Genomic DNA, 26,242 nt, shown 5'->3' with positions numbered 1-26,242 from the left:
ATTTATAATACTAACCACCCATTAGCTAGGAAGAATCATGACTGAAAAATGTGTTTAAAATATAGACAAAAAATAGAAAGGTTTGCAAACTCAGAATCAAGTTCACAAAACTCTGAACTCCCCATGCAGCTTTAGCCTGAACCACGATTTCAAAATCAGCTTATACAGTTTGTAAATATTTTAATCTTGGACTGTATTTGTGAATGTCAGTATCTAACCCTGACATGAACGCTCCAGCTTTGACTATTTTGCTCTCTGGTGAAGCTGATTGCACCATTAATCGCATATGCCCTTTTGGTACCAATTTCCTATTTACAATCTCTCTTTCTCAGTATGTCTACACTGGAGCTGTTATTTCTAGCTCAATTAGACATACCCATGTTAGCTTGATAAGAGCGAGTGTGGGTATATCTACCCGAATTGGAAAATTACAACTCCAGCTCCAGTGTAGACAAAACCTATGGGCCGAAGGGGTGCATCTCCACTGAAGTGTAACTTTATACCCAAATATAATTTTTAATGCACAGTGTAAAAGAAAGCGATAGTTTTGGCTGCAGGTAAGATGCTTTGGCTTTGCCTGAAAGCTGCTCTGTGGAAACAATGTGAGTTGTGGAAACAAAGTCAGTAGCAGCACTTAAATGGACCCATTTTCCCACCCCAAATGTAAACAAATAACGATCAGTCAGGTACAGAAGGCCAAATTCTGCTTTCATTTAGAGCCAGGCGATTTCACAGGCTTCAAAGATTTACTTGGATGTAAAGGGGATAGTTTGGCTCAGTATTTCCTCTTGATGTTGAACCACTACAGCTAATTTTCTTAACCTACATTTTTATAGGAGGGGGAAGTGTAGGATTGTGTGTTACAAATGGACAGCTGCAGTCAAGATTTAACCCCCAGGTGTCTGATGTGCACTGCAAGATATTTTGTGAGGGCTCTGCAGTGATTCTCAAGCAAGTAAACAGGAACACCCTGCCCCTCACTGGAATGCAATATTGCTGCGTGTGGGTCAGGTAAGCATCTAAGAGATTGACTGCCTACCTTGGCAGCCCTCCAAACTGCTGAAGTGTGTTGAGTTGGGCATGAACTCTCACAAGAACAGCCTCTCTCAGGGTGCTGTGGCTCCTTTGCTTCCAGTGGTAGCTAGAAACTTGAAGCACAGTAGCATGACAACACCATAAACACTGTTAAAACATTGCCTTTAACTCAGCCCTTCCCCACTATAGCTTCAGATGTGTGCTGTGATGCCAAGGCACAGCGGGGATGAATGCCTGACACAATGGCAACCCTTAGTTTAAATTTCTGTGCATTAGAATGGTAAACACACAGGAGTGCACGGAAGAGGGTTCCTTTCTCACAAGTACCTGGGAACAGGGCACTTCCCTCTCATATGGCCCAGAGTCCATTCCTCTTCATGGTAGCTTTGTATTCCAGAGCTTGGACACTCATGACCTACCGTACAGCTAGCAATATCAGAATGGAGAGGAGTTGGAATAGGGCAGACTGTGGCTTTTCCATCATTCAGCACTTGAACGTGGAATTGGAGGAAATCTCTTCTCTCCATATCCAGCCCAAAGCTAAAATGGCCAGTGCTTCTCTCACCAAACAAGCTGTTAAACAGAGGTTAGTGTCAGACACTTCAGAGAATCAGTGTTTCTCACCTTCCCCCTCTGCCCTTCCTGGATAAGCAGGGTCTCCAAAGCTGCTGGAAAGAGTAGGGACACCTCAGGGGAGGTTGGCTGTTCCCCTTTGCCTTTCTGGGGACCATTCAAAACAGATGGGTTTTTCCTTTTCTACACAGGTTGAGGGAGGTAATCCATCCATGAGATACACAGTCAAGATGACTGTAGTCTTTCTAGTGGTATTCTAGGCAGGATATGAACATCCCACGATAGTTTGTATCGGGTCTGAGGCTAGGATCTTTTGGTTAATTACTATGATTATTTGATGTTTGACAGAAGAGCATAGCCAACAATGCAGGCTTCTGCATGCTCTTTAGCTCACTCCCCCACCACATGCCACCAGAACTAACCTTCTGTAAAGAATACTACAGTACCCGAGAAGGGCCTGCTCCTTGCCATGACTATTCTACACTGCAGTGTTCTGGGCTTGTTACTGTAGAATTCTGTATATTTTTGTCAGTGAAGCTGCTATTCCTTCCTCCCACCCCCAACCCTGCATGCATCTTCTGGGGGTTTTATGTATTTCAGCACAGCTGTACATGGCAGTTTGCAAGCCATTAGGCTCTGATTTGCTGATGGCTCCTTGATGGGCAGAATGGAATCTGGCTTGAGGTTTTGAGAAGTATGAGGGCATTGGTTGTGAAATTACCTGCATATTCTGTTTAAACAAGACTGGGTGGAAACCACTAGACCAAAGTGTCTGGAGTACCCAGACTGAGAAATGACCACCATAATGTACTGTTTGCAGGAGAGAACTGTACTGAATGTTCACTCACTGTGTGGTCAGACTGTGCTCTCTCTTTACGTGTGCAGTTTCTAAAGCATAGGTGAATCTCTTTTGTGCCATAACATGCTTTTTTCTAGATGTGCAAACCAGCCAAAACAATGTGTTACTCTCCCCCCCCTTGCTCAGCCGTAGCTGGACATTCCCTTAGTTACACAGAGAGAGCAGGCATCACTCTCTTAGTACAATACATGCTAGAATGTGGTGTTCCCCAGGAGGAGGGGAAAACTGGCCCCCAGAATACATTCTGCAGCTACAGTGCTTGCATGGCTCCATTTTCTCCCCTCCCATACCTCTCTACTGCAGGACAATCACCTCCTTTCTCTCTCAATCTCCCTCAGTCTTAGATGGACTGACCCGGTGCTATCCCTGCTTATCACTCCTTACAGCAGTTTGTGTTATGCTATGAAATGAATGTGTTTTATTTTGGTGGGGAAAGGATTTTCCTTCTGGGGAAGGAATTATATTTGCACATGGCTCAGGGAGACTCCTCCTCCTCTGACCATTTTTGTTACCTCACTCATTTTGGTCAGTATCATTGCTAAGGTTGAAGGGCCAGCTTCCTGTATCTGATCTTTGAGTTAGAAAAACGCAGCATCTAGAACTGCTCGGGCATTTTCTGTTTCCAAGCTCAGTCTAAGCTGCCCCAGCAGCACTAGAATGTGAGAGACTGGCTCCTGCTGCTGCTAAAATACAGCAACTTTATCCAACAAAGGATGGGAAAAAAAGCTTGTGTCACATCAGCATTGTTCCTCTCTGAGATGGCTTGAGACCCACGTCACCCTCCCCCTTTAAAGAGCACTTAACAGAACAACCAACCTGCACTCTTGATACTGTACATTAAGGGCCCTTTTGCAATGTTACCAGCAGGTGGCAATGCATTTGTTTTTTCCACAGCTCACACCTCATCAAATGCTCCACGGCCGACTAGTGCTGCTACATTCCTGGAGTACCTTTCCCCACATAAGGGCCAAGATCCTGCAACCCTGATTCAGGTGAGTAATCCTTACTCTTGCAAATAATCCTATTTGAGTAAGGATTTACTCACATCAACAGGAGTGGGTTGTGTGATCAGGCCAAAGGTGGGCATTTCCCCTCAGACTAGTAACATTCTAAATGGGGGGGGGAAGAAATACAAGCCAAGGCTCACCTCTGTCTTCTTGAACAGTCTGTGGTGGCAGCACAAACTCTGGGGCTGGCCACATGCAGAAGGAACAGCAGTTGTGTTTTGAGGCGTTGTCTGGCTATCTGTGTTTGGCTCTGTAACTATAACAAACTTTGCGCTGTGCGCAAGGTGTGATGAAGATACTTACCCACTAGGAACCTAGAAATTATAAAGGCTACACAGCCAAATCTTAATGTAAAGTAGCTAGAACAATGGAAATACATTATGAATAAAAAAAGTATTGAACAAATGACAGAGTGACTTTTGAGTTGAGTGCTTCATTGTTTTTTATTGTCCTACCTAAATCTAAGTCTCTCATGTCATTTCCATACGCACAGAGAGGGGTCTTTCCTGATACCAGTGGAGGATGATCTTCCCAGAAGACACATTATCTCATCCCTCCTTTTTCAATCAAAAGATAGGAGTCCTAATACAGCTTTCCCAATACATAAATTCTGCCTACCTAAAAATACTCGAGCGGGTAGTCATGTCTGTCTGCTGTAGAACTTCATAAATTGCAGGGTTAGTGGAAGATGAAAGACGCACAAAAAAGCATCCTGGTCAGTTTGAGAAAATCAGAAAGGGCTGTGGAATAAAACAGCCCTTCATTTACTCTAAGTAGGCTCTCAAGGAGTTCTAACAATCGAGGAGGTTAAGTAATTTGCCTAAATGCCTTCAGCACATTGAGTGTCACAGTCAAGCATGAAATCCTGGAGCCATAACTCCAATTAAGCGTTAGTGTTTGTCCCATAGCATTTTAGGCTGAATAAGCTGGCCTAGGAAAAATGAAGACATCCAATAGAACCAAAATAAGGGAGAGTTCTTCCTCCATTTAAACACTGGGTTCTAAGAAACCAGTGCCCAGTCTGAGGCATTGTTAATGGAGCGTGCTTAATCTATAGATGAGCTCGAGCTGTAAGACGGGGGTTCAGTTTCAGACACCCTGTGGGTCAGGTCTGTTTGGAACTGGGTTTTAAATTTACAAAAATCAGAGCAGTCTGTAGCTCCTGATCCTGGTTAGGACTCTGAATAACCACCACCTAGAATTCTGATTTGGACCTATCTAACTTTGTATGTGTACTCTGCATTTATGCATAACAAAGCAGAGGAATTCCATATGCAGGAAGCATGCCTGGGCCAGCGAGTGCTTTACTATTTATTTAGGAGCAAACAGTCTGTGTGGCAGAATCATCTTAACTCTTGCAAGCTGTATAGGAGTCATTGCAGCAGGGATATCACATTATCTGCTAGGAGCAAAAACTCTCCCCATTTCATGATAAATGGCATTCACCAGCATTTCACACTCATGTGCGACTTCTGTACATAGACAAATGCTTTCCCCAATAATGTCAGAGTCTAAGATTAATGCTTTGAATGGGAAACTTCAATCACCATGCTTAAACGTTTTGTGTTTAATAAAGCCAAAAAAAACCCACCTTGCTATTGTATCTGCAACAAATTGTGTGTGTTTATAAGTGAAACTTAATTTGCACGAGAATTGCTCCGCAATATTAGGTCACATCAGACTAAAGCCAAGTATTCAGCATGGTGAATAATTATCACAAGAAATAATAATGGCTACAGGAGAAAATAAGCATTGTTTCCCTTCTATGCCTCTAGGTGGCTCAACTGTCCCACCATGACTTTCAGTTAGCTATAAAAAGCTCCACAATTCCAAAGCCTCATAATCATTTTCCCATTTGGGGATAAGCAGTCCATTTCATTCACTTGCTTACCTAAACCAGATTCTCTCTCTCCTCCCTTCAGGGGCTCCGGCCTTTTACTCTCTTCCTGAAATTAGCAAAGTGTCCTCACACAGGAGTATCCTCTCCCAGGTTGCTCTCCTGTGGTTGTTGCAAAACACTAGTTGATAGAGGTTATTTCCAGGATAAGCAAACACTTATCTGCTGTGTAAGTTAACATAGGAAGGCTAATGGAGACATCTAGAACTCTGACAAACAAGTTGCCAAATGAAACAATCACTTCTTGAAATTGTTGCAACTTATAGCAGGGAATCCCAAATTAGCAGTGTTGCTTCAGCCTGAGGGCATGGCTATACAGAGTTAGTGTGCAGCAAGCTGGGCTGTAAATCTACATCGCACTAGCTTGCTGTGTGCTAACTGGCTGTGAGAACCCTGCTTCATGTGCTAAATGTTCTGTAGCAGGTCAAAGCACAACATATAGAACTTGTAATATGCAGGAGTAGGGTGTGTACGGCAAGCTAGTGCACTGTGGATTTACACCCCAGCTTGCTGGCCACTAACTGTCTGCCTGCTGGGCACCATCACTGCTTGTCTCCCATACACTTTGTGCAGCTCTAAGCTGCTACAAACCTTCTCTTACTCCAAATCCTTGTCCCATGGTTGCAAAAGTAGCCTAAGGTCCAGAGTGGCATGGGGAACAGGCATTTGAATGGGAGACAGCAAGAATTGGGTGGTGCAAAGTTAGGATATTCTATTTACTAATTAAAGAGACTATTTAAGCTTTACTAAATGGCTGAGCACCATGCTAAAATGACCTTGCTCTTGGTCATGTGTGTTAGGGTAACGTGACATACCGCGAAGCGCTGCAGTGTTGAATTAGCACATTTTGCAAAGGTAAGTGGTGGGAGTAATAAATGATAGTAGTATTTACAAAGCCATGAGGTGACAGTGGGGGCAAAACTTAGGAAGGAGCAGTGCCACCCGCATCCCAACCCACTTTGCTCAGCATGCTTCAAAGGAGAGTCCTTTAGCAAATGGAGTCATGAAGCCGAAAGTCAAGGCTGTGCAAAGTCCAAGGCAAATGGAAGAGAATTTACACTTTCCCTTATTTCCTCCTGGTGCGGTAGTTCTCCCAAACCTGGCTGGAGTGACTTGGTCCTTCCAACGTCAGAGTTCCTGCAAGGAACAGAAGCCCACCCCCCACCTTGTGATTAATGCTTCCTTATCAGAGGCATGGTCTTGTATATCATGATAACGGATATTACCGCTGTTCACAGCACCTGGGAGACCGCACAGACAGCTGCATTGTTAAAAATGTAATAGCGCATATAATCAAACACAGAGGGGCCTTGGAGTTCTACACTTTAGGTCGGAGCCCTATGGCTGAAAATATAAACACTGCAGCATCTTCTGGAAATAACGGGAACAACATTTACAAAACAATCCTGAAATAGCACCAGGAGCAGGTTTGGTTTTGTATTAACTGGGGAGAGATGGTCAGGGGAGCATATACCCCACACACTGATCAACCAGAGCCAAACCAGAGTTCCCTGGTGACTTTAGGGTGCATTAGAAGAATGCCTACAAAGTGTGAAGGGCTGGACTGTAGCTAGCAGTAAAGGAATGGTTCAGCACTAGCCTGGGGTTCTGGACTAGCTGGCTGAAATTTGGGGATTTTGTTACTGTCACATTTGCTTTCTTTGTGATTGAGAATGGAAGCAGATTGACCAGCATTTCCCAGATCCCTGAAAGTTTTGTTTCAGAAACCCCAAAATGCGGTGTTCCTGAAACAAAATATAAAATTGTCAAGAATGCCAATTTCACTTAGCAGCAGAAATCCCAAGGCTGCCACAGAGCTGGGAACCCGCTGGCCCCTATAGACCCAGCTTCAACTATCTTTATTGGAAAATTGCTGTATGGTGGAGAAACTGGGTTCAATTCCCTGCTTTGCTATAGACTTCCTGTGTGACTTGAGCAAGTCTCTTTCTGCCACAGTTTCCCCTCTGTAACATGGATATAAAGCCATGCCCTACTTCACGGGGGTGTGTGTGTGTGTGAGGAGAAATATATTAAGTGTTCATCTACTGTAGTGATAGGAGCATATTCATGTCTATGATAAATACATTCTTGGCAGAACAAGGCTAAGGCATAGCCAGGTCTTTTGCTATTAAGGTTAATAATTGTGGATACATTTAGATTAATCTATACATGTTTCACGGTTTCTAGGGCCAAGGCGGAAGTGTCAGACACGAAGCAAGCCTGGGATACATAGATATTTTCCCCCATTTCTCCAAGCCTTTTGTCAGTATGACATAACCTCCCCATTTTAGTGCACCTCTCCCTAGTGGTTTAAAGGTGCCCCACAAGTGGTGGGGGGTGGAATCAACCACATTATGTGCACAATGCACTAGCCACACCCTTGTTTTGTATCAAGCTTGCATACCTTATTGCGGGTCATGTCTCATCTACCCTTGGCTACTCCTCCACGGGCACAGCGCAGTTTTCCTTGTTTTCCGATGGAATGGCGAGGTAGTCAGTCCTACAGATCGAAGGAGAGCGCTAACCATGGGTAAAAAGAACCCTATGTGGGTGCTAGCTGCAAACGTAAGCTGAGCTGCTTGAAGGATAGGACATACTGAGACTTGCCATGCTTTGACGTCCTGATTTGCAAAGGCGCCGAGCACCCGTAACTTGGCACCTCTGAAAAAGCTTAGCTGCCCTGAGCTGAGCTAAGTGCAGGGTGACACTCATTGCAAAGAATGCCCCTTCAGAAAATGTTTGCAGTGTACTTCTTCCTCAAAGGCAGGTGCAGAGTTTGACCCAGGATAAAGGCCTAGGAATATTTTCTCCCCACTCCCACTGCACACAAAAGGCATTGGTACCTGATGTATATATGAGGGAAATATAAAGTGTGGAAATTGTGGAATAATCCCCATGTGTCTAAAGCTTGAAATGTCTTTGCCTCAGTCTTTTTAAAAAATAATTTGTGATGCTTATGATCATGAATTAGGCATACTGCAAGTATGTCCCGGGGAAAGTATCCCCTGCACTCTTCTGACAAGGTGCCTTCTGACATTCCAGTCATGGGACTCTATGCAGCTTGGTTAGTGCGCCTTCATTCCGAGTTGTAACATTGTCCCTTGCTAAACTAGCATATGGCCTCTCTCAGCAGAGACTCAATCATGCTGCATTTTGCAATGATTCTGAGATGCAGCAAACACCCATCAGAAACGAATACAAAATCTAAATGCTTCTAATTGAGGCCAGATCCTTTGGTGAACTCTCTGAACCATCCAGATCTTTCTGCTGAAGGTGGGATGCTCGCTCATGTATGGGGAGGTCTGTAGGGTTTTTACTTACGCATTTTCCTGGACAGTTTCCTCTGCTTTGGAGACCTTCCTGTAGCAATAGACCATTTCAATCAGCAGCCACAAGGTGAGGAAGACCAGGAGAATATACATCATAATTTCAGAGATGACTGATGTGAAGTCTTCTCCAGCTGGTGGGGAAACAGAGTTTAAAGAAAAAAATCACTGGTGTCTTAAGAGGATGGTCGAGTACAAAACTGCTTTTCAAAGAACCAGCCCACTCCTGTTTTCAGCCAGATAAAGTTACCTGCAAGAATGAGCAACAGAAGATACAGGATTATAGGCTTAAACACCTCCCTTATTGGAACGAAGGCCAGCAGGCTAAGTACTCTGCAGAAAATGGGTGCAGGGTCTTGATGCCATTTGAACAAGTAGCTCTGAAGAAGCTTAGGAGGCTGTGGCTAAGCAAAGAACAGGGCCTGCCAGTATAGCTGCTGCATATCTCCTTGCACTGCAGCAGAAGTTGTCTGCTCCTGTCCCCAAACCAGATGCTGGAAGTCGAGGAAGAACCTCAACCTGGCCTGAGGGGCAGGGTTTAGATATGGGGAGACTCCCATCAGCTGTTCCACCGTGCATGCAATAAAATACACAATTCATGTTTGCCACTAATTCCAGTTATGTTCTACTAAGAGCGCGCACACCAATTTTAACCCATTTTATCCTGATGCTGATTTGTTTTCTGGGTGCTCTTTATTTTTCTCATCTCTGGTGCATTATTAGATGTCTTGTGCAGCAATGAGGACAGGAGCGTGAGACCAAGAAGTAGCAGGACTTGAGGGGGCAAGAAAGGGAAAAAGATTCACAGCAGGGATGGATATGGGATGGAAATCCTGGCCCCCTGAAGTCAGTGACAGCACTCCTACTGACTTTTAGTATGGCCAGCATTTCACTGACTGGGGGAGGGAGAGATGTATGTAAAGAAAGAGAGGAATGCGCAGCTGAAGGCAGGAAAGAAACAGAGGGAGACAGAGAGATGGAAAGAGGTGCGCACACAGTGGGGGAGGGAGGAAAAGAGAAAGGGGGTGGTGGGAAGCCATCATCAATTCAGCAAATGCACTGGGAGTAGATCGTGTACTGAGCTGAAAACCAGGAAGCCCATTGCACTTTGCTTTGTACCCCATGTTTCTGGTTGTTCCCCTGCCCTGGGGCTGCTGGCTGAGCCCAGCTTGCTTACATCTCAGATACATTTTTGAGCTCCAAAACTGGGAATACGCCTAGCGCAACAGGTGCAAGGTTTCATATCTGAGCCTATGTCAGACTTGCTGTAAGAAAGCGTGGTTGGGGAGACGGAAGTATTGGCAAATAACCCAGCAGTTGGCAACTTCCCCACCCCTTGCCAGGGATACCATTGAAAAGAGCTTTGTCTGGTTTGCAATAGACTTGACCCTTGGTAAGACAGGTCACGCTAATGGGACAAGACATTTCCACCAGTCCGCCGTACCCTTCTCTACCACAGTGAGATGGATCAATCTGGAGCTTGTGAAGAATGGGCGGTGAATCTCAAAGTCAAACTCCCGGGTGACATTACAGGTGTAGATCCCCGAATCATTCATGGTCACATTTAATACATTAATGGACACGTCCTGCATGTCTTTACTCCCGTTCCACTGTAGCCGGCCACTGAAGCGGCTTGGAAATTCATGATGTACTTTTCTGTATTCAAAGATCTGCAGAGAAATGGGGGGGAAGCGGTCATTAGTCACCTATACTTTCTTGGGTACATCCTACTCTCCACCCTGGGATTCCCCTCCAGCTACCAACAGTGCCCAGCTATCACATGGTTTAGATTTCTCTTCTTGAACCATCATGTGTTAATACTTTATTCTTCTATCGTGCTCTTCATCTGGAGATCTCAAAACACTTTACAAAAGGGGCAAATAGAATTACTTCCATTATACAGGTGGGGAAAATGAGGCGTAGACAAGCAAACTGACTTGTCCAAGACCAAAGCAGGTCAGAGTCAGGAGTGGAATCCTTATCTCCTAGGCTAGTGTTCAATCCATGAGATCAAGCTGCCATGTTAAATACAAACCATTGTGTTTGATAAGCACTGGAAATTGTGATTCAAATAAAGGTGTTGCAAGAGAAAACTGAAAGCATGATAATGATAAATGGAATGATTTATTATCAAAGCCATCAGCATTGGAGATCTGCACTTCAGCCTGCCCTGACCTGGGCCTCCCTTTCTGCACTCTCAGCTTTAGGAGCGTAAGTTGTTCTGCACTTGAGATCATTTCGATGAATGGTTGTACCCACAGAGCATGTACTTAACGGCTAAATGACCTAACGTGTGCCCACAAATAACTGCAGGTGCAAAACAGCACCCACAACTACTTGCGCCTACAAATTGCAGGTGTAGAAGGGAGGCAAGTGTTTAAAAATCGCTCCATTTCCTCTACATACAGGCATATGGGCTGCCTGTTAGAAGCTCATATGAGAAGCACTGTACTGTGGTATATAGGAGGTTGGTGAGAGCATGTGGCCCCTCTTGCCCGTTCCCAGTGGGCAACAGTCCATGTCACTAAAACGCCCTGAGTCACACATTAGCATGCTCAGCAGATAAGCCAACCCTGAATTGCCTGCTCATTCCTCAAGTGGCCCCTCCAGATCAGAGCTCAAACAGTGGGGGAGTATTTGGAACTCACCATGCAGCTTCCTCTGTTCTCTGGATGGAACAAAGGCTTTAATCTAATTCTTCACATGCACATATGAAGATACACAAGAGCTGCATATATTCAGGCCTCCAAAGTACTCAGGACTCATTAGCTAAGAAACCAGTTGCTTCTTTTCCATCATATTCATATCTGTCTATTTTAACTCATTTAGAAGGCCTGTTCCAACACACTCCCAGGCAGAAGTCAGAGGTGCACACAGAGCTTCAGGAAGCAGATGATGGAGTAACTTCCATAGAGATGTCACTGTGCCATCATTAAAATGGTAGGTAAACAAGCTCTGTTGTGCTACATCCTGGTCCCAGTGAATTCAATGGCTATGATTCCATGGGTTTCAATGGGACAAGATTTGACTCAGAGAGGACAATCGCTGGGAATGAAGGTGAGATCTTGGGGTTAAATCATGGGGTCAGGAATCAGTACACCTAGGTTCTATTCCTGGTTCTGACACTGCTTTCATATGCATCCCAATTTTTATGTAGACTGTTCAGCCAGCTAACTGCCGTGTAATAGAGAGTATCGAGATATGGCAGCGCAGCCTCCAATCTTGTACTTGCGCACTCCCTAGCCATTTCGACTGACTGCATTGCTACCCTGCAGTCACACGGTGCAGTTTGGGTTAAGCCAAATTACTGTCCTCTGGCAACCTCTGACTGTCCCAGGCAGCAGCCTGTTAAGCCTAGTCTGGGATCTGTGCCCTGGGGGGAAACATGTCGGCTGTCTGCTCCTGTAAGTAGCCTAAAGCAAAACAGAATGCAGATTTGCACTCGTGCCACTGACCAACTATGAAACCTTGGACATGTCATTTCACATTTCAGTGCCTGTTTCCCCTCTCGCTATTCAACTGTCTTGTCTATTTAGGCTGTAAATTCTTTAGAAAAGAGCTTCTCTTTTACTATGTGTATGGGCCTTCTGAGTGCTTCTGCATGACAAATAACATCTCAGTTTATGGATCAGTGATGTGAGGGGAGACAGTTATGAGACCATGTTTGTAAAGTGCTTTGGTATCTCTGGGTGAAAAGTGCTATATAAATGGAAATGCTGCAGTGCGAAGGTGGGGTTAAATAACTTAAGGTGAATTGTTATCTTCAGTAATGTGTGAGTGCCCTTGACATGTCTGTTCTCAAATCAAACAACAAAAAGTAACAGAACTACATAACCCAAATTACACTTGCTTCTCTTATTTTCCTTCTATGATCTTCACCAAAAATTAAAGTACAGGACCAAAGCTAATGCACGCACACTCCTTTTTGCCTCTCTCCACCCATATATTTCTTGGACGTTTTTCCTCTATCTGTACTATGGGCTATGGAAGCAGTGAATTAGGTTAGCAAATATACATGCCAGCTCATCTCTCCCGCCTTCAGTCTTATAGAACCATTCCACAAGGGTGCTGGCAGAAACCTCCTCCCTCTTCATGCAGGAGATACAGCGCAGCTTCATGTCAGTTCCTTGGACAGCTTCTGTCTCCGAAGGAACTTCCACACAGACGGGAGAACAGACACCAACTGATGCCAATGGGGATAGAGTAGCAGCAGACAGAGAGCCACAGGAGAGAGCAGAGAAAAACAAGTGATCTGTTATTCAGGTTGCATCATTTACAGACCTATAAACCTCAATGGAAAACCATCTGATTTGTTACTAGTGCTCATTGACAACAGATGAAAATCTAAACCATCAAATTTTACAAAGCTTCTTTCTCCAAGCTGAACTATATTAATATGTAATTAATAATAATTAACAACATGTGATGCCCTGCAGCAGCATCTGCTTTGCCAGTCTTTTTTTAGAGTAATTAATGCTACTTTGGAGAAGAAGCAACATTACACATTGGATCTCACCCACTCATTACTGTCTCATATATTAGAACAACTTCTGAATCCAGCATCTAAGAGCAATTCTGCTCTAAGTGAAATGGGATGAATCTTTCAGGGTGCTGTTGTAGGCTTCACGAGGCTCAAACCTTCCAATTTTGTGGTTTTGTAATTTTTATTTAAGTATAAAAAGGCTGGGAGTCAGGCAGAATTGGCAGTTGGATAAGCTATAGATTATGTTCGTGTGCCTGTCCAAAAATGCTTTCAATTAGGTCAGCTCAAAAATTGGCCAGTATAAAATATTTCCCTCTGTAACAAGGTAGAATCCTCTTCTATATAGCTAGGCACTAGAGCCACCGGCTCATAAATGCCACCATGACACAATGTAAACTCATGTTGCCATGGGATGGGCAACATCATCAGTAGTGTCTGCTCTGTATGTGGCCATATATGTCTTCATTCTATCAAGATGCTGATTGACTGTTATCTTCAACCTCTTTCCTATAGTGATGGGACCAGGACCCCCCTTGATTTTGCCTATTGCAGGTGTTCTACTTTAAATAAATATTATTTCAGCTGACAAAGCCTGCACCACCCAGTATATTGCGTGGTTAGGCTGCTTACCTATGTTGTGAGAACTCTGCATTTTCACATTCCCCTTCTGCATGTTATAAGGAACCATGAAGAGATGCCTCTGGCATCTCTGATGCACGCCCTGGTTTCTGGTGTATAGTAAGGAGGAGCTCCCTTGCTTTTTGCCTCTTGAAACTGTTCCACATTAATTAAATACTGTTTGGCCAAAAACAAAAGCAAGACTTGGTCTATAGTACGGTGGTTTAGCTACCACCTTGGGTTGTGGGAGGTGTGGGCTTAAATCCCTGCTATGTTGGCCTTAAAAAGGGCTTTGGCTAGGTGATGAATGCAGCCTTGGTGGTTGTGCCTGAATATATCTGGTGTAGCAATGAGAGTTCCAGTCCTCTTGCCTGTGGAAGCTGGTAAACCTAAATGTTATTGAGGCCAGCTGCAATTTGTAGTTCCCTCTGTAGTCTGGGGATTAGGCTGTATGTCCGTGGTGTCGGTGCTGTGTTCAAATCTGCCCTGTTGGATAAACCCTAATGTTTCTGGAACAGTGTTGGTGAGGTCTCTCTCCTTCTTTTCGGCCTGTTGAAGCCGTTCCACTTTAGTTAAAGGTGCTTTGGGCCAGGCCTAATGCTAGCCTCCCTCTCTAGTCCAGTGGTTAGGATACTCACCTGGGTTGTCGGAAAGCCGGGTTCAAATCCCCAGTCTGCTTATTCAGCAGGGGTTTGCACCGGGCTTTCCGGCCTCCGTGGGGACTGTCCTTTAGGGTGTTCCGTCCTTGGGCGAGCCCCCTCTCTTTCTCAAGAGCCGTTGTCTTCTTGGGAAAGGGAGGGGGCTCTAACAAGGGCGGCCCACCCTGACTCTCTCCTAGGAGGTGGAAGCCCCCAGCTCACGCCCCTCAATGTCGAAGGGGAGTGCCCTGGGGGCTGCCACAGCCTGGGTGCCTATCCTGATCACAGCGGACAAAAGAGGGAGGGGGGCGTTTTGGCGTAAATCCGCAATAACTCTTTAGTAAAAAGCAGCAAGAGGGCCTGCGAAACGCCCCTTGCTCCAGTACAAGGGCTCCCCTTTCACAGGCCAGACTGCCTCCCACAAGGCAGCAGAGGGGGATTTGAACCAGGCTCAGCCAGGCCCTAGGCGAGCGCTCTAACCCCCACAGCATCGAGCGCTCTGCAAGACAGCCCGCTTCCGGTTAATATGTAGCGAAAGAGGCGCAGCGTCAAAAGAAAAGACTCCGACACCCACTCCAGGAGCAAGATTTGAACCAGCACCAGAACCAGAACAGCTAACTGAACCACTAGACTACATAGGACTATTACTTTAGCTTGTGGCCCAATGAATATGTAATTAAAGTGGCCCACCTTCTCCATAAAAGACAGAGAGCCCCACATCGGAATACCTCTTAAACCAGCACTTAGGCCATTCACCTGAGAGGTAAAAAGCTCAATGTTCAAATCCCTTCTCAGTCAGAGGAACTAAACCACATTCTCCTATGTGCTGGGCAGGTATTCAGTCCACTAATCTACACAGGGTGGTCTGCTAGAAAATATGGCCCAATGAGTATGTAATGAAAGTGGAACTGCTTCAGCAGAAAAGGTTGAGAGGTTCTTACAGCTCATCAGAACACCGCTCTGTGCAGCAGCTGGATATTCACTTGGAAGGAGAGAAAGCTCTTCAAGTCCCTTCTCAGCAAGCTGAGGAAAAAGTTGAACCAGCCTGACCCACATACTGGGCAAGCACCAAACCTGCCTAACACCCCACAAAACAGCAGAGGGGGGAGGAAGCAGAGGCCTCCCAGGTAACTTTTAGCCTAGTGGTTAGGGTCCTTGCTGGTGATGTGGGTGGGGGGAACCTGCTTCAGCTGGGAAAAGAGACAATTAAGGTTGGATATGATAAAGATCTATACAATCACGACTGGTGTGGAGAAAGTTAATAAGGTCGTGTTAGTTACTCCTTCACATAGGGCAAGCAGCAGGGGTCACCTGCCAATGTTAGTAGGTAGGCAGCAGGTTTAAAGCAAACAAAAGGCAGTGCTTCTTCCTGTAACACACAGTCAGCCTGTGGAACCAGTTGCCAGTTGATGCTGCGAAGGCCAAAACTATAAGTGGGTTCTAAAAAAGAATGAGACAGTTCATGGAAGAGGGGTCCATGAGTGGCTATTAGCCAAGATAGTCAGAGATGCAGCCCCGTGCTCCGGGCATCCCTAAACCTCTGACTGCCAGATGCTGGGAGGGGCCGACCAGGGATGGATCACTTGATAATTGCTTTGTTGTGTTCACTGCCTTTGAAGCGGCTGGTGTTGGTCACTGTCAGAAGGTCTGATGCATTATGGCCATTTTAATGGTCTTAATTGCCCCATCTGCCTGATGAGAAGGGATTTGAAGAGGGCTCACCTACCACCAAGGTGAGTGCCCTAATCAGTGGGGCAGAGTGTGGGCTACAGTGATCAGAGCTGCAGCGTTGCCAGTTCAAGCTGTTCCACTTTAATTAAATAATATTGGGGCCAGGGAGAGGCCGGGACACCCTCTCCAACCCAGTGGTTGGGCTTCTCAAGGGCTGTGAGAGCTGCTGTTTCAAATCTCAAACCACAGAATCATAGGCTTAGAAGGGACCGTAAGGGGCCAACCTTTGTGTCTGCTGAGCAGGGGGTTTGAAGAGGCAGCTCTTGCAGCCTGGATGTGTGCCCTGCTTAGACAGCTATAGCTTCATGAAGCCAGGCTTTCAATGCTGTGCTGACCCGGGGTCCACACTGGGACTGGCGTGACTCAGTCCCTCGGGCAATATGCCAGTCGGAGTGTTAGACAGCCCAACCCCTCCCGGGGAAATCCAAAGAACACGTCGGACGTTGCTTGGCACCCGTGAGGCATTTCCACACAACCCAGCATAACCAACAACCCCTCCCGCAGCTCGACGGGGATAACGGCACCAGTGGGATGCTACAGCCACGCGGAGCGTCTGACATGAAGAGCCGGGGGGAGGAAGCAGGTACACCCCGCCACGCTAGAAAACCGGGGGGGGGGGGGTCTGTGACAAGGCCACTAAACACCCCCCCAGTGGGGCGACTGACCTAACAGCGGGGCCGTTTCCTCCCCCCCGTCAACCACCGGACCAGGCGCCGGGCAGGCCGCGTTTTATCCGGCTGAGCGCTGGAGGCGGCTGGCCGGGAGGCGCCCGTCGATGCTGCAGCCGCCCAGCGCGGGGCTGCTTGGAGGAGCCGAGCCCAGCCCAGCCCAGCCCAGCCCAGCCCCGCCGCGCCTGGGGACACCTACCGCACAGCGCCAGCAGGAGCGGGGCGAGAGCCGGCCCCGCCGCGAGCGCAGCCATTGCTCCGGCTGCGGAGAGGAGCCGCGCGAGTCCGTCTAGCGGGGCGGGGGGCGCCGTGTGTGTTCAGGGGCCGCGGTCCCGTGACGAGCCCCGCGCGCGCCTGGCCTCAGCACCTCGGACAGGTCGCGCCGCGCCGCGCCGCGCCGGCGGAATCCTGGACAGCGCCGCGCGCGCAGGAGCCGAGCGGCTCAGAGCCGGCGGGGGCTGGGGCGGCGGCGGCTGGGCTGGGCGCGCGGGTCTCCGAGCCTCCCGCCGGCCAGGTGCGTCCCTGCTGCACTGGCTCCGGCCGCGCATCGGCGCCCAGCCCGCCCAGCCTTCCCCGCGGCTGACGCCAAGCATGCGCAGGCATCTCCCTGCCCCTCCCCTCCGCAGACACGGACCCCCCCCGAGAGACCCCTCCCGGGGGGAGCCAAGCCTGGGCTGCCCGGCCTCACCTGCCCGGTCTCCCTGCGAGGCCGGGCAGACAATGTGAACGCGAACGCCGTCTGGTTAATAGCCAGGGCTCACCCCCCCCCCCCACCCCCCTTCAGCTCCATCACAGCGGAGCAATAAAGGCCGGCCACATCCTTTTTTCTGGAGCGAGCCATGCCCGTAAGCCTGCCAGGAGAGGTGGGGTTGTTTTGCTGTGGCCCGGGCTCCCGTCTCCTTTCTGGGCATCACCAACAGCAGGCGACCAGAACAGCAAGAACTTGGTGCTTGCATGTCACAACACGTGCCCTTAGCTACGTCTGCTCCCAGCCTTCCAGAGTCACTCCAGCGGTCAGCAGCTCTGCATTTATTCTTCCCCCAGCTGCACTTCCGGGGCAGCTTTGCACGGCCAGCTGGAGACGGCAGCAGTCACCCGCCCCAGCCCCAAAATAAAGCCGGGGGAGGAGGCCTGAGATATTTATCCACTGACAGACACAGGAGGGCCTCTGCCTGTGAGGAGCTTAATACTAACATTTGGAAGGCTCTGAAGGTCATTAATGTAACAGTGGGAAATAGTGGGAAATCCTCTCTTCTCATGTATCAGCCTGTTCCTCAGCAGTTAATGCCAACAGCAGGTTGGGCTTTCTCCTCTTGGAGGAGAGCCACAGCTCCCAGAATGTGCTCCTCCAACTCTGGAGGGCACCCAAGGTTGCAGCTATGCAGATTTGGGAAAAGGGGATGCTTGCTAAATGCTCCCTCTCTCTCTCTTTCTTTTTTGGTTTCCCTTTTTTTCTTCTTGGCAGAATCAGGACACAGAGCAGCTGCTCCACTGGCATGATGGGAAGCATGGTCCTTTTAATTAAACCACCTGGACCCAGAATAGAAAGGCAGAAGGGTGATTTCCAGACCCTGAAATCAGGGCCACCCTAGGGGATGCAGAGCCCGGGGCAAATCACACTCTGTGGGTCCCCTGCCAGCCGCCTGCCCGGTCTGGCGCACAGCCGGGACCCTGGTGACAGCTGCCCACCTCCCAACTGGTCCCAGCATACAGCCAGGAGGCGGATTGCAGCCGCCCACCTCTCGCCTGGTCCGGCGTGGGGCTCCCCAAAGCACAGGACCCAAGGCAGTCGCCCCGATTTACCCTACAGTAGGGATGACTCTAATTGAAATCTAAAATGACAGGTGTTGGTGCATGGCAGTTTAAATGACGTTGGACATATAATCACACAGAAAGATCCCCCCAAAACATTTGATATAAATTTGCTGTGATTTAACAAACTATAATTGAGAGTTCAGCTCCCCTCTCTCAAATGCAGCTGCTGTGGGGTGGAACAGAGCATAACCAACCTAACTACAGAAAAGGTGTAGCACGGGGGTGTGAAGACTGCCTGACTCAAATCCACCTGCAGGGAGAAATTTAGGTTGGCGAAATGCATTTAGTGTGTAAGTGTTGCTTTTCACCCCTCTCTCATCTTACATTGTGATTGGGGTGTGTGGAGGTGGGTGTCTTTGGCTTGCTTTTGCTAAAAAAAAACTAGGAGAAAAGTGCTTTGAAGCTTTTCCACATATGGTCTGATCAAATTTCACTCTGTAGGAGAGTCTTTAGCCATCTACAACCACACCACTGATGAGAGAGAAGTTACTGTCAACTCATGCAATTTATCTCGTATCATAATTCTCCATTGATCTCTAGACATGCTACATTTCTACAAAATAAGAATATATAGTAACTGTTATCCATTAATAACATAATAATTTCTATCCAAGTATCAGCCTGGAGACGTCAGTTAGGATCACACTCCTGTTGTGCTAGGCAATATCCCAACATATAGAAAGTATAGTGTATAGAGTATAGTATCATGTATAGGGAGTCACATGATGCCCTGTGCTCAGGTAATGAGGGATAAGAAGCCATAGTCTTGTGTTCCCAGATAAGAGGTTCCTTCTAGCCTTCCCCCCCTCCCACCCAAAGGCTGCCCTTCTCCAGTTTAATGACTCTTGCAGACTGAACAAGGCTCAGTGGGAAAACAATTCCCAGCCAGTAAGACCTGGGGCACAAGGTAAAACATAGTCCATCACATTGAGTATTAAGCCACCTGCTTGCTCTCTCAGTGCCTGGGGCACATTGTAGACACAATAATTAAGGGCATACATGGGAAATTTACTGGAATAGTTATTCCAATTTAACTCTCCATATGAACGCTCTTATTCTGGAATAACCATGCCTTTTTCAGAGTGGCCCAAGTTACCCCAGAATAAGCCAGAATAAGAGTATTAACATGGAGAGTTAATCTGGAGTTGATCAATCCTATTTTAATCAAGAATCATTTCCCCATGTAGACAAGTCCCAGATAAAGGACACCGGAGAAGGAGCCAGACATTGCCGTTCTCCTAGAGATATATAGGATTTGCCCTCAAGTCACCTGCCACGGTCTAAATTATGCCTAGTGGGTGGATGCTGTTTCGTAGGGCTTTTTATAGACATTCAGAAGCTATTGAGCAATGTTGCTGGCTGTCTCATCTGACAGCCCCGTGTTTAAAGAAGTGCAGTGGAATTAACATCTGTTCTGAGCAAGCCAGGTGCACTGATGGAAAACACAAGTTCCTGGAAAACACAGGACGTTTGGAGTAGCAGGGATGTACTTCATGTAAGATAGCTGCTCTAATTGCAGCCACCTTAGAGAATCCTGAGAGTGAAGAGAAAGGAGGCCTGCCTGAGAACATGCAATTAAGGGGAAGCAGAAGATCTATAGTGCTGATTCAGTTAGCAGCCATTAATTGGCTGTGCACTTTCCTATTTCTTAGCATGGCTCCCTCCATCAGGCACCTGACCTAGTTACGTCTTCCTGGGAAGAGGTTTCATATGAGTGAAGCCCTCTTTCAATCCTACCCCTGGATTCCCTGGCCTGGCAGGGTGAGGGTGCAGAAAGCAGAAACACACATCTCACTGAATTTAAAGTTATATGGTCAGCAACAAACGACACATTAAATAGTAATCATGTACCGTACTCCAAGACCTACCATTTGCAGGCCTAAAGCACTTTGCAGTTATTAATGAATTAAACCTCAGAAGATCCTTATGTGGTTGGTGTTCTTACCCCGATCTGCAGATGGGGAAACTGAGGCACAGAGAGGAAAAGTGGCTTCCCTGAAGAAAATATGTGGCAGAGGTGGGAACAGACCCCAACACAGAAATCCCTGGACAATATGAGCAAATGGAGACTGAATTCCCCTGCCCAGGTTTGAGGCGGGTGGTTATTCTTAAATCCTCACATGTTTTTAACTTCATGGAAGATAGAGAATAAAAACCTCCCACATGCTAACTAGAGCAATGTGCAGCCACGCTGGGTAGCAGAGTGCAGCTTCTGCCACAACAGGAGAGCGGTTCTGTTTTGTCCGTTTGTTGGGGTTTGCTCAGAAAGACCTAGAGAAGACACACTCCTTAACACAAACACGTCTCTCCCCATGTGCACATGCACACAGAGTAAGTGGCGGACGCTGTGGCAGGCTGCAGGTGTACCATGTAGGGGTGCTCTGCAATGAGCAAACCTTCAGCCCTTTAAGACCTCGGGGAGGAGGGGGTGACTCGAGAGTTGAAGGATATAAATGTTGATTGCTTCCAAAAGCAGTGCCACTTACCATGGCGGGGTTGCTATGGCAACCCACCCAGATCCTGCAGCAGAGGAAAAAAGACTGAAGCTTTTATGTCAGCACATTCAGGTCAGGAGATAAAAATAAATTCAGCTTAGCTGCCCCCAACAACTCCCCTTCTCCATAATGCCCCTTGGGCCAGGACAGGAAACCTGCCTGGCTGGCTACTGTGTAACGGCTGTTCGAGCAACACTCCTCCACCCTCACAACAATCAGTGATTTGCTTAGACTGAACTGTTATCTTCATTCTGCAACAAACATCAGTAGGCTCCTTCCCTGCACAGCCGCTCCTGGCTGCCAGGTTACGACACAGCCCCAAACCCGTCACCAACTGCTCACCATCAATCACTCCAACCTCAAGGCCACTGGAACAGCACAACGGCCAAATAGCAAGAGGCAATGGCAGTGTTACCTCCTGATATGTAATTAATGCTGAGGAAAATGATCTGGAAGGAAGAAGATCAGATCCCTCTCATACAGACATACACCACTGCCCTTAGAGAGGAGTCAATCATTGGGATGGAAGCAATAAGGCTCTTTAAAAATGGACTAGGGGCTGATGTGCAGGATTTAACAGAGAATGGCATCCTTTCTTCAGTCTTTCTAAAAACACAGTATAGGATTCTATAGCAGGGATATAATTCTCCAGTAGCTTCTGCAGGACAATTTGAAGTTTACAATGTGTTATTAAATCTATAGGTTTTTTTCATTCACAGGGTTGTAGTTGCATTCTCTACACACAGCCAAAGCTACATCCCCATCACACACCCTTCTGCATACAGCGCTGCATCTGTAATCTCCAGACATGTACATATTACTAGGCCTACATCTCCATCACACAGGCACCAGTGCACAGGGCTAATTCTGCATTCTCCGTACACACACAGCCATAGTTGTATCTTCATCAAATCCACATATACCATCCTAAACTGGGCTTCCTCTGTGCTCTCCATACTTGCACATATACCCAGGATTGTCTGCCCCTCATATTTGCTCATCTCTGCTCAGGGTGTATCTGCATATTCTGTACATCTATCCATCTAGGGTTTTCTCTCCAACACATGCCAATACACACTACACAGGAGTTCACCAGCATTCTCCACACACAATATATATACCCAGGACTCCATCTCCATCACTGGACACATATATGAGCCAACTGCATTTTCCAAACACAAACACACCCAGAACCCCTCGTTCATCACAAACAGATCCTGCATGTCTCTGTTCTCCATACACTTGCCTGATCAGCACCCTGATTTGAGAGTGTGCTGCCCTACTTTGCAGACAAGCCAGCTCTACAGGGGCAGCTCTCCAACTAGTGTCATCCCTTTAAAGCCAGCTGGTCCTTTTTAAATGGCAGAATACCTGCTTTCTGGGTCCCTCCGGATTCATAAGGAAAAGTGCCTTTGCCATCCTCGCCTGCCAGAGGAAATACAGCCCCATGGCTGCATCCATTCACAGCTGGCATTGAGCACTGTTTTGCTTTCAGGACTGAATCCACTTAGGGCTTGATATTGTACATGTTAGCCCCTGTGAGGAATAGGAAACTCAAACAACTGTCCATCCATATTGTGTGTCTTTAGCAATGTCCCTAATGGCGCTACCCTTGTAGTAAAGGGATTCCCAAACTCAGAACGGAATCACATAAAGCAAAGGATGATTGTGGTTGAGATCTTTCAGATAAGTCTAGACACATTAAAATGGATGATGAACTTATATCCCCATGGACTGATTTGAAAATCTTCACCCATGGGTCTGAACAGGAGCTTCCTCAATGGCCTTCAGGAAATCATCTCTTGAGTTTCATTCCTGCACCGCTGATAACATCCTGTGGCTTGCACCTGAATTGCCACTTTGCACTTTTACCCAGGCCAGCGTGTTTTACCATCTGTGGCACCTTGCTTGCAAGTGCATTATGTTCTACATTACTTCATATAGGAAGGTGCCACCCTGAAAACAGCAAGACCTAGTATTACCTTAGAAAGGTTGTGGGCATCATTCCCTGGGACACAAAAACAGCCAAGAGCAAAGGTACACACATGCATGTCAGCGAGACTTCAGATGCCCTAAATACAATCAGCAATCTAATGGGCTGGTACCTTCCTCAGGGATACACAGAGAACATGTCAGTTATGATCATATCAGGTCAACATCTTTCAGGACTCTCACCACTTCATTTACCCTTTGGTAATGGATGACAACCCATTAGCATGTCAGAGCTCTATGCACGTCAGAGCTTTATGCATATTTATTCACACTTGATCATTTGATTTTTGTCCTATTGCTATGGGAGAAAAACACTAATGAATAAACAGCTTCAATTACTTTAGCAGCACAGTGTCTGAATTTCCATACACAAAAGTTTGATCAGTAATAGTTGAACATTCCTTACCTTGCACTGGATGGAGAGGAGTGGGAGGTTGCATTTTCTTTAATTGTGTACAAAGATTTAATTTCCTTGCAGATCCCAAAGAATTGGTGCATACTTCAAGAAACTCATTTGCAAGAGTCTGAAAGTGTCACTGGTCTATTGAATGCAGGATTTGTTCACCCTAAGTGAGATCAAGCGCGCATAAAGGCTTCTGGGTTTTTTGCCCTTTCACGGTGAAACAAGAACATATTTGGAATCCAGTAGGAGTTGGGTATTCTCAACACTTTGCCACAGGTATTCAGCACTGTGCAGGATTGGATCCTCCATTGTGGCTCTGTCACACCAGTCTTGTATGTGTGTTTTCAGCTTTCTCACAATAACCTGTGCAATTGTTTCCATGGCTAGGTTTTTCATGTTGCAGTTGTGTAGGCCAGTCTGGTTGAAATTCTCCCTACTGATCCCAGGAATGACCTGTCAAACGAGGAATTTATCTTCTATCTGAAAGGATAAATATTTAGAATATCAGAGAGGGTGCAAGAGCCAAGAGAGAAACTGTTTTTGCTTGTTTGGATGGAGCAAAATGTTTCCTTCTGCAAACCAGGAAAGACCCCTGGGACAAATTCCCAGGTCACATCGAAGGCAGTCTAAGTTGCTCATCATTAGTGAGTTCAAGGGAGTCTAGACTGCGTAGTTTACAGCAGGAAGGGCAAGGATCAGAAGGATGTAGTTAAAGTACGCCCTCCCTACACTTGCCCTTACACTTTCTTGTGGCTTCCAGCTTACATCCCTTTATGTCCTCTTATGCGCGCTTAGCGCCTGATCTTGCTTCCATTATGGCCGATAGGAGCTTTGCTGTTGGGAGCTGGATCACAGGCTGAGATTTTCAAAAAAAGCCTAAGGGAGTTAGAGGTGCCCAACACTCATTGATTTTCAATGGGAGCGGGATAGCTAACTCTCTTAGGCTCCTTTGAAAATTCCAGCTAGAGCCTTTTACTCTTTTATGCTCACTTAAAGAGTTGTAACTTCCTCCTCCATACACACCATCTCTGAGCTGGGTCCCCTCACTGGCCCCCCACCATTCAATACTAGTTTAAAAAATCCATCCAGTTACGGTAGTGCTGCTGGGGATTCAGCAGGTGGCACTCTTCCCTGTCTGTGGAAGCTGAATAGGGAAGCAATACTCTAGCGTGGTATTTGCATACATAATAGGCTGCTGGAGGTGCTGTCTTTTGCATGAGAGGTAAATGCAGGGTCCTCCTAGCCACCTTCTGGTCATTAGAGGTCCCATGGCTAGCTATAATGTCTCATTGTTTCCTTGTATTCCCCCCATGTCTTTCTGTCTGTCTCTCCCTGTCTTCTCTGATACTTAGATTGTAAACTTTTGGACTCAGGGAATCTCTATTTTTCTACGTTTGTACAATGCCTAGCACAATGGGTCCTGGGTCCATGACTAGAGCTCCTTAGTGCTACTGCCATACAGATAATACATAGCATAATAGTAACAGAGCACTGGAGTGGGACTCAAGAGACCTGGATTCCATTCCCAGTGAGGCCATTGGTTTGCAGGGTGATCTTGGGCAAGTCACTTCCGAGCCCCCCTTCAGTTTTCCCATCTGTAAAATATGGTAAATGACACCAGGAGCATTTTGTAAAGCACTTTGAGATTTATGGGTGATAAGAGCCAGATATTCTTATTACTACAGTTCAAGGTAGATTAATTTCACTTTGCCTAACTAAATTCCCCCAGCGGGTGGAAATGGATACAGTATTCCTCACCTACTTCTTTTGAACAGTCGTGTAGCAATTCCTTTGCATTTTTAAACAGCTGAAACCAATCCAACCCCAGAAATGTCTGTATTCCAGTGGTAGGTGAAGGGATTACCCATCACACCTGTCTGGTTTATTACATTGCTTTGGGGTGAAAGGTGCTCTATAAATTAAAGATGTTGATTAAGAATAACAACTAATAAGATCTTACCTGAGCCAGTCTCATTGCAACCCCACTTAAAAGAAACATCAAACAAATATTTGTATCATACAAGCAAAACATTATCCAAAAAACACCACACATTGCATCAACATTGGTGGTGAATGCTGATGCAATGAGCGTTACTTTTTGGTTTATGCCTGATGAGGGAGGGACAGGATCAAAGCTATCAGAGCTCATGCCAGAACTTTATGCAAGTCTACCTTTCCCACAGTTAGTCTTTTTCTGGTGTCTCTGTGCCAGTAATACCATCTGAAATACCCTGCATCCTTTATTGTCTATGCAAATCTCATCCTCTAGCTCTCCGAGGGTGTGTCTACAGTGCAAATTAAATACCCTATAGCAGGCCTGTGAAAGCTGAGTTGGGCTTGGGATCAGGGGCTGTTTAATTACAGTGTAGACATTTGTGCTGGAGCTGGAGCCAGAGTCAGCTGACACAGGCCAGTGGCAGGTGTTTAACTGCAGTGCAGACATACTCTTCATTATTTAGCTGATTAAAACAGCAGAGCCTGGACTATTCACACTTCGAAAAGTTTCACCGTATCATGTAGCAAATATCTGTTTAGCACATAATTCTCCAGGCCTTGCAAAAAGCCACTGCACTGCTGCATTTTCATCTGAGAACCTTCAAGTGCTTTCTGAAGATGGATAAGTATTACCACTCGTTTCTGACAGCTGGGAAAAATGAGATACTGAAAAGTTTAAGTGACTTGTTCAAAGTGCTACAATTCTG

General features: G+C 46.6%; 1 protein-coding gene across 1 annotated transcript in view; it reads right to left on the bottom strand.

Moving 5' to 3' along the window:
• Nucleotides 1-5,928: 5,928 nt before the first annotated feature.
• SCN3B (sodium voltage-gated channel beta subunit 3) overlaps nucleotides 5,929-26,242 on the bottom strand; it is a 29,889-nt gene continuing 9,575 nt past the window's right edge. The window contains exons 2-8 of the mRNA XM_067564602.1: nucleotides 23,544-24,020; nucleotides 17,035-18,365; nucleotides 12,717-12,880; nucleotides 10,142-10,367; nucleotides 8,693-8,831; nucleotides 7,776-7,871; nucleotides 5,929-6,508 (exon numbers count right to left, since the gene is read on the bottom strand). Coding sequence (XP_067420703.1) covers nucleotides 7,808-7,871; nucleotides 8,693-8,831; nucleotides 10,142-10,367; nucleotides 12,717-12,880; nucleotides 17,035-17,089 — 648 coding nt within the window. The 5' untranslated portion in view covers nucleotides 17,090-18,365; nucleotides 23,544-24,020 and the 3' untranslated portion in view covers nucleotides 5,929-6,508; nucleotides 7,776-7,807. The remainder of the gene's footprint in view (nucleotides 6,509-7,775; nucleotides 7,872-8,692; nucleotides 8,832-10,141; nucleotides 10,368-12,716; nucleotides 12,881-17,034; nucleotides 18,366-23,543; nucleotides 24,021-26,242) is intronic.

This window comes from Emydura macquarii, unplaced genomic scaffold (genome assembly GCF_026122565.2).
Source record: "Emydura macquarii macquarii isolate MOO-44397 ecotype Brisbane River unplaced genomic scaffold, CSIRO-AGI_Emac_v2 contig_312, whole genome shotgun sequence".
Lineage (NCBI taxonomy): Eukaryota > Metazoa > Chordata > Testudines > Chelidae > Emydura > Emydura macquarii.
Note: the sequence above shows the minus strand (reverse complement) of the source record. Positions and strands in the feature narration are given on the sequence as shown.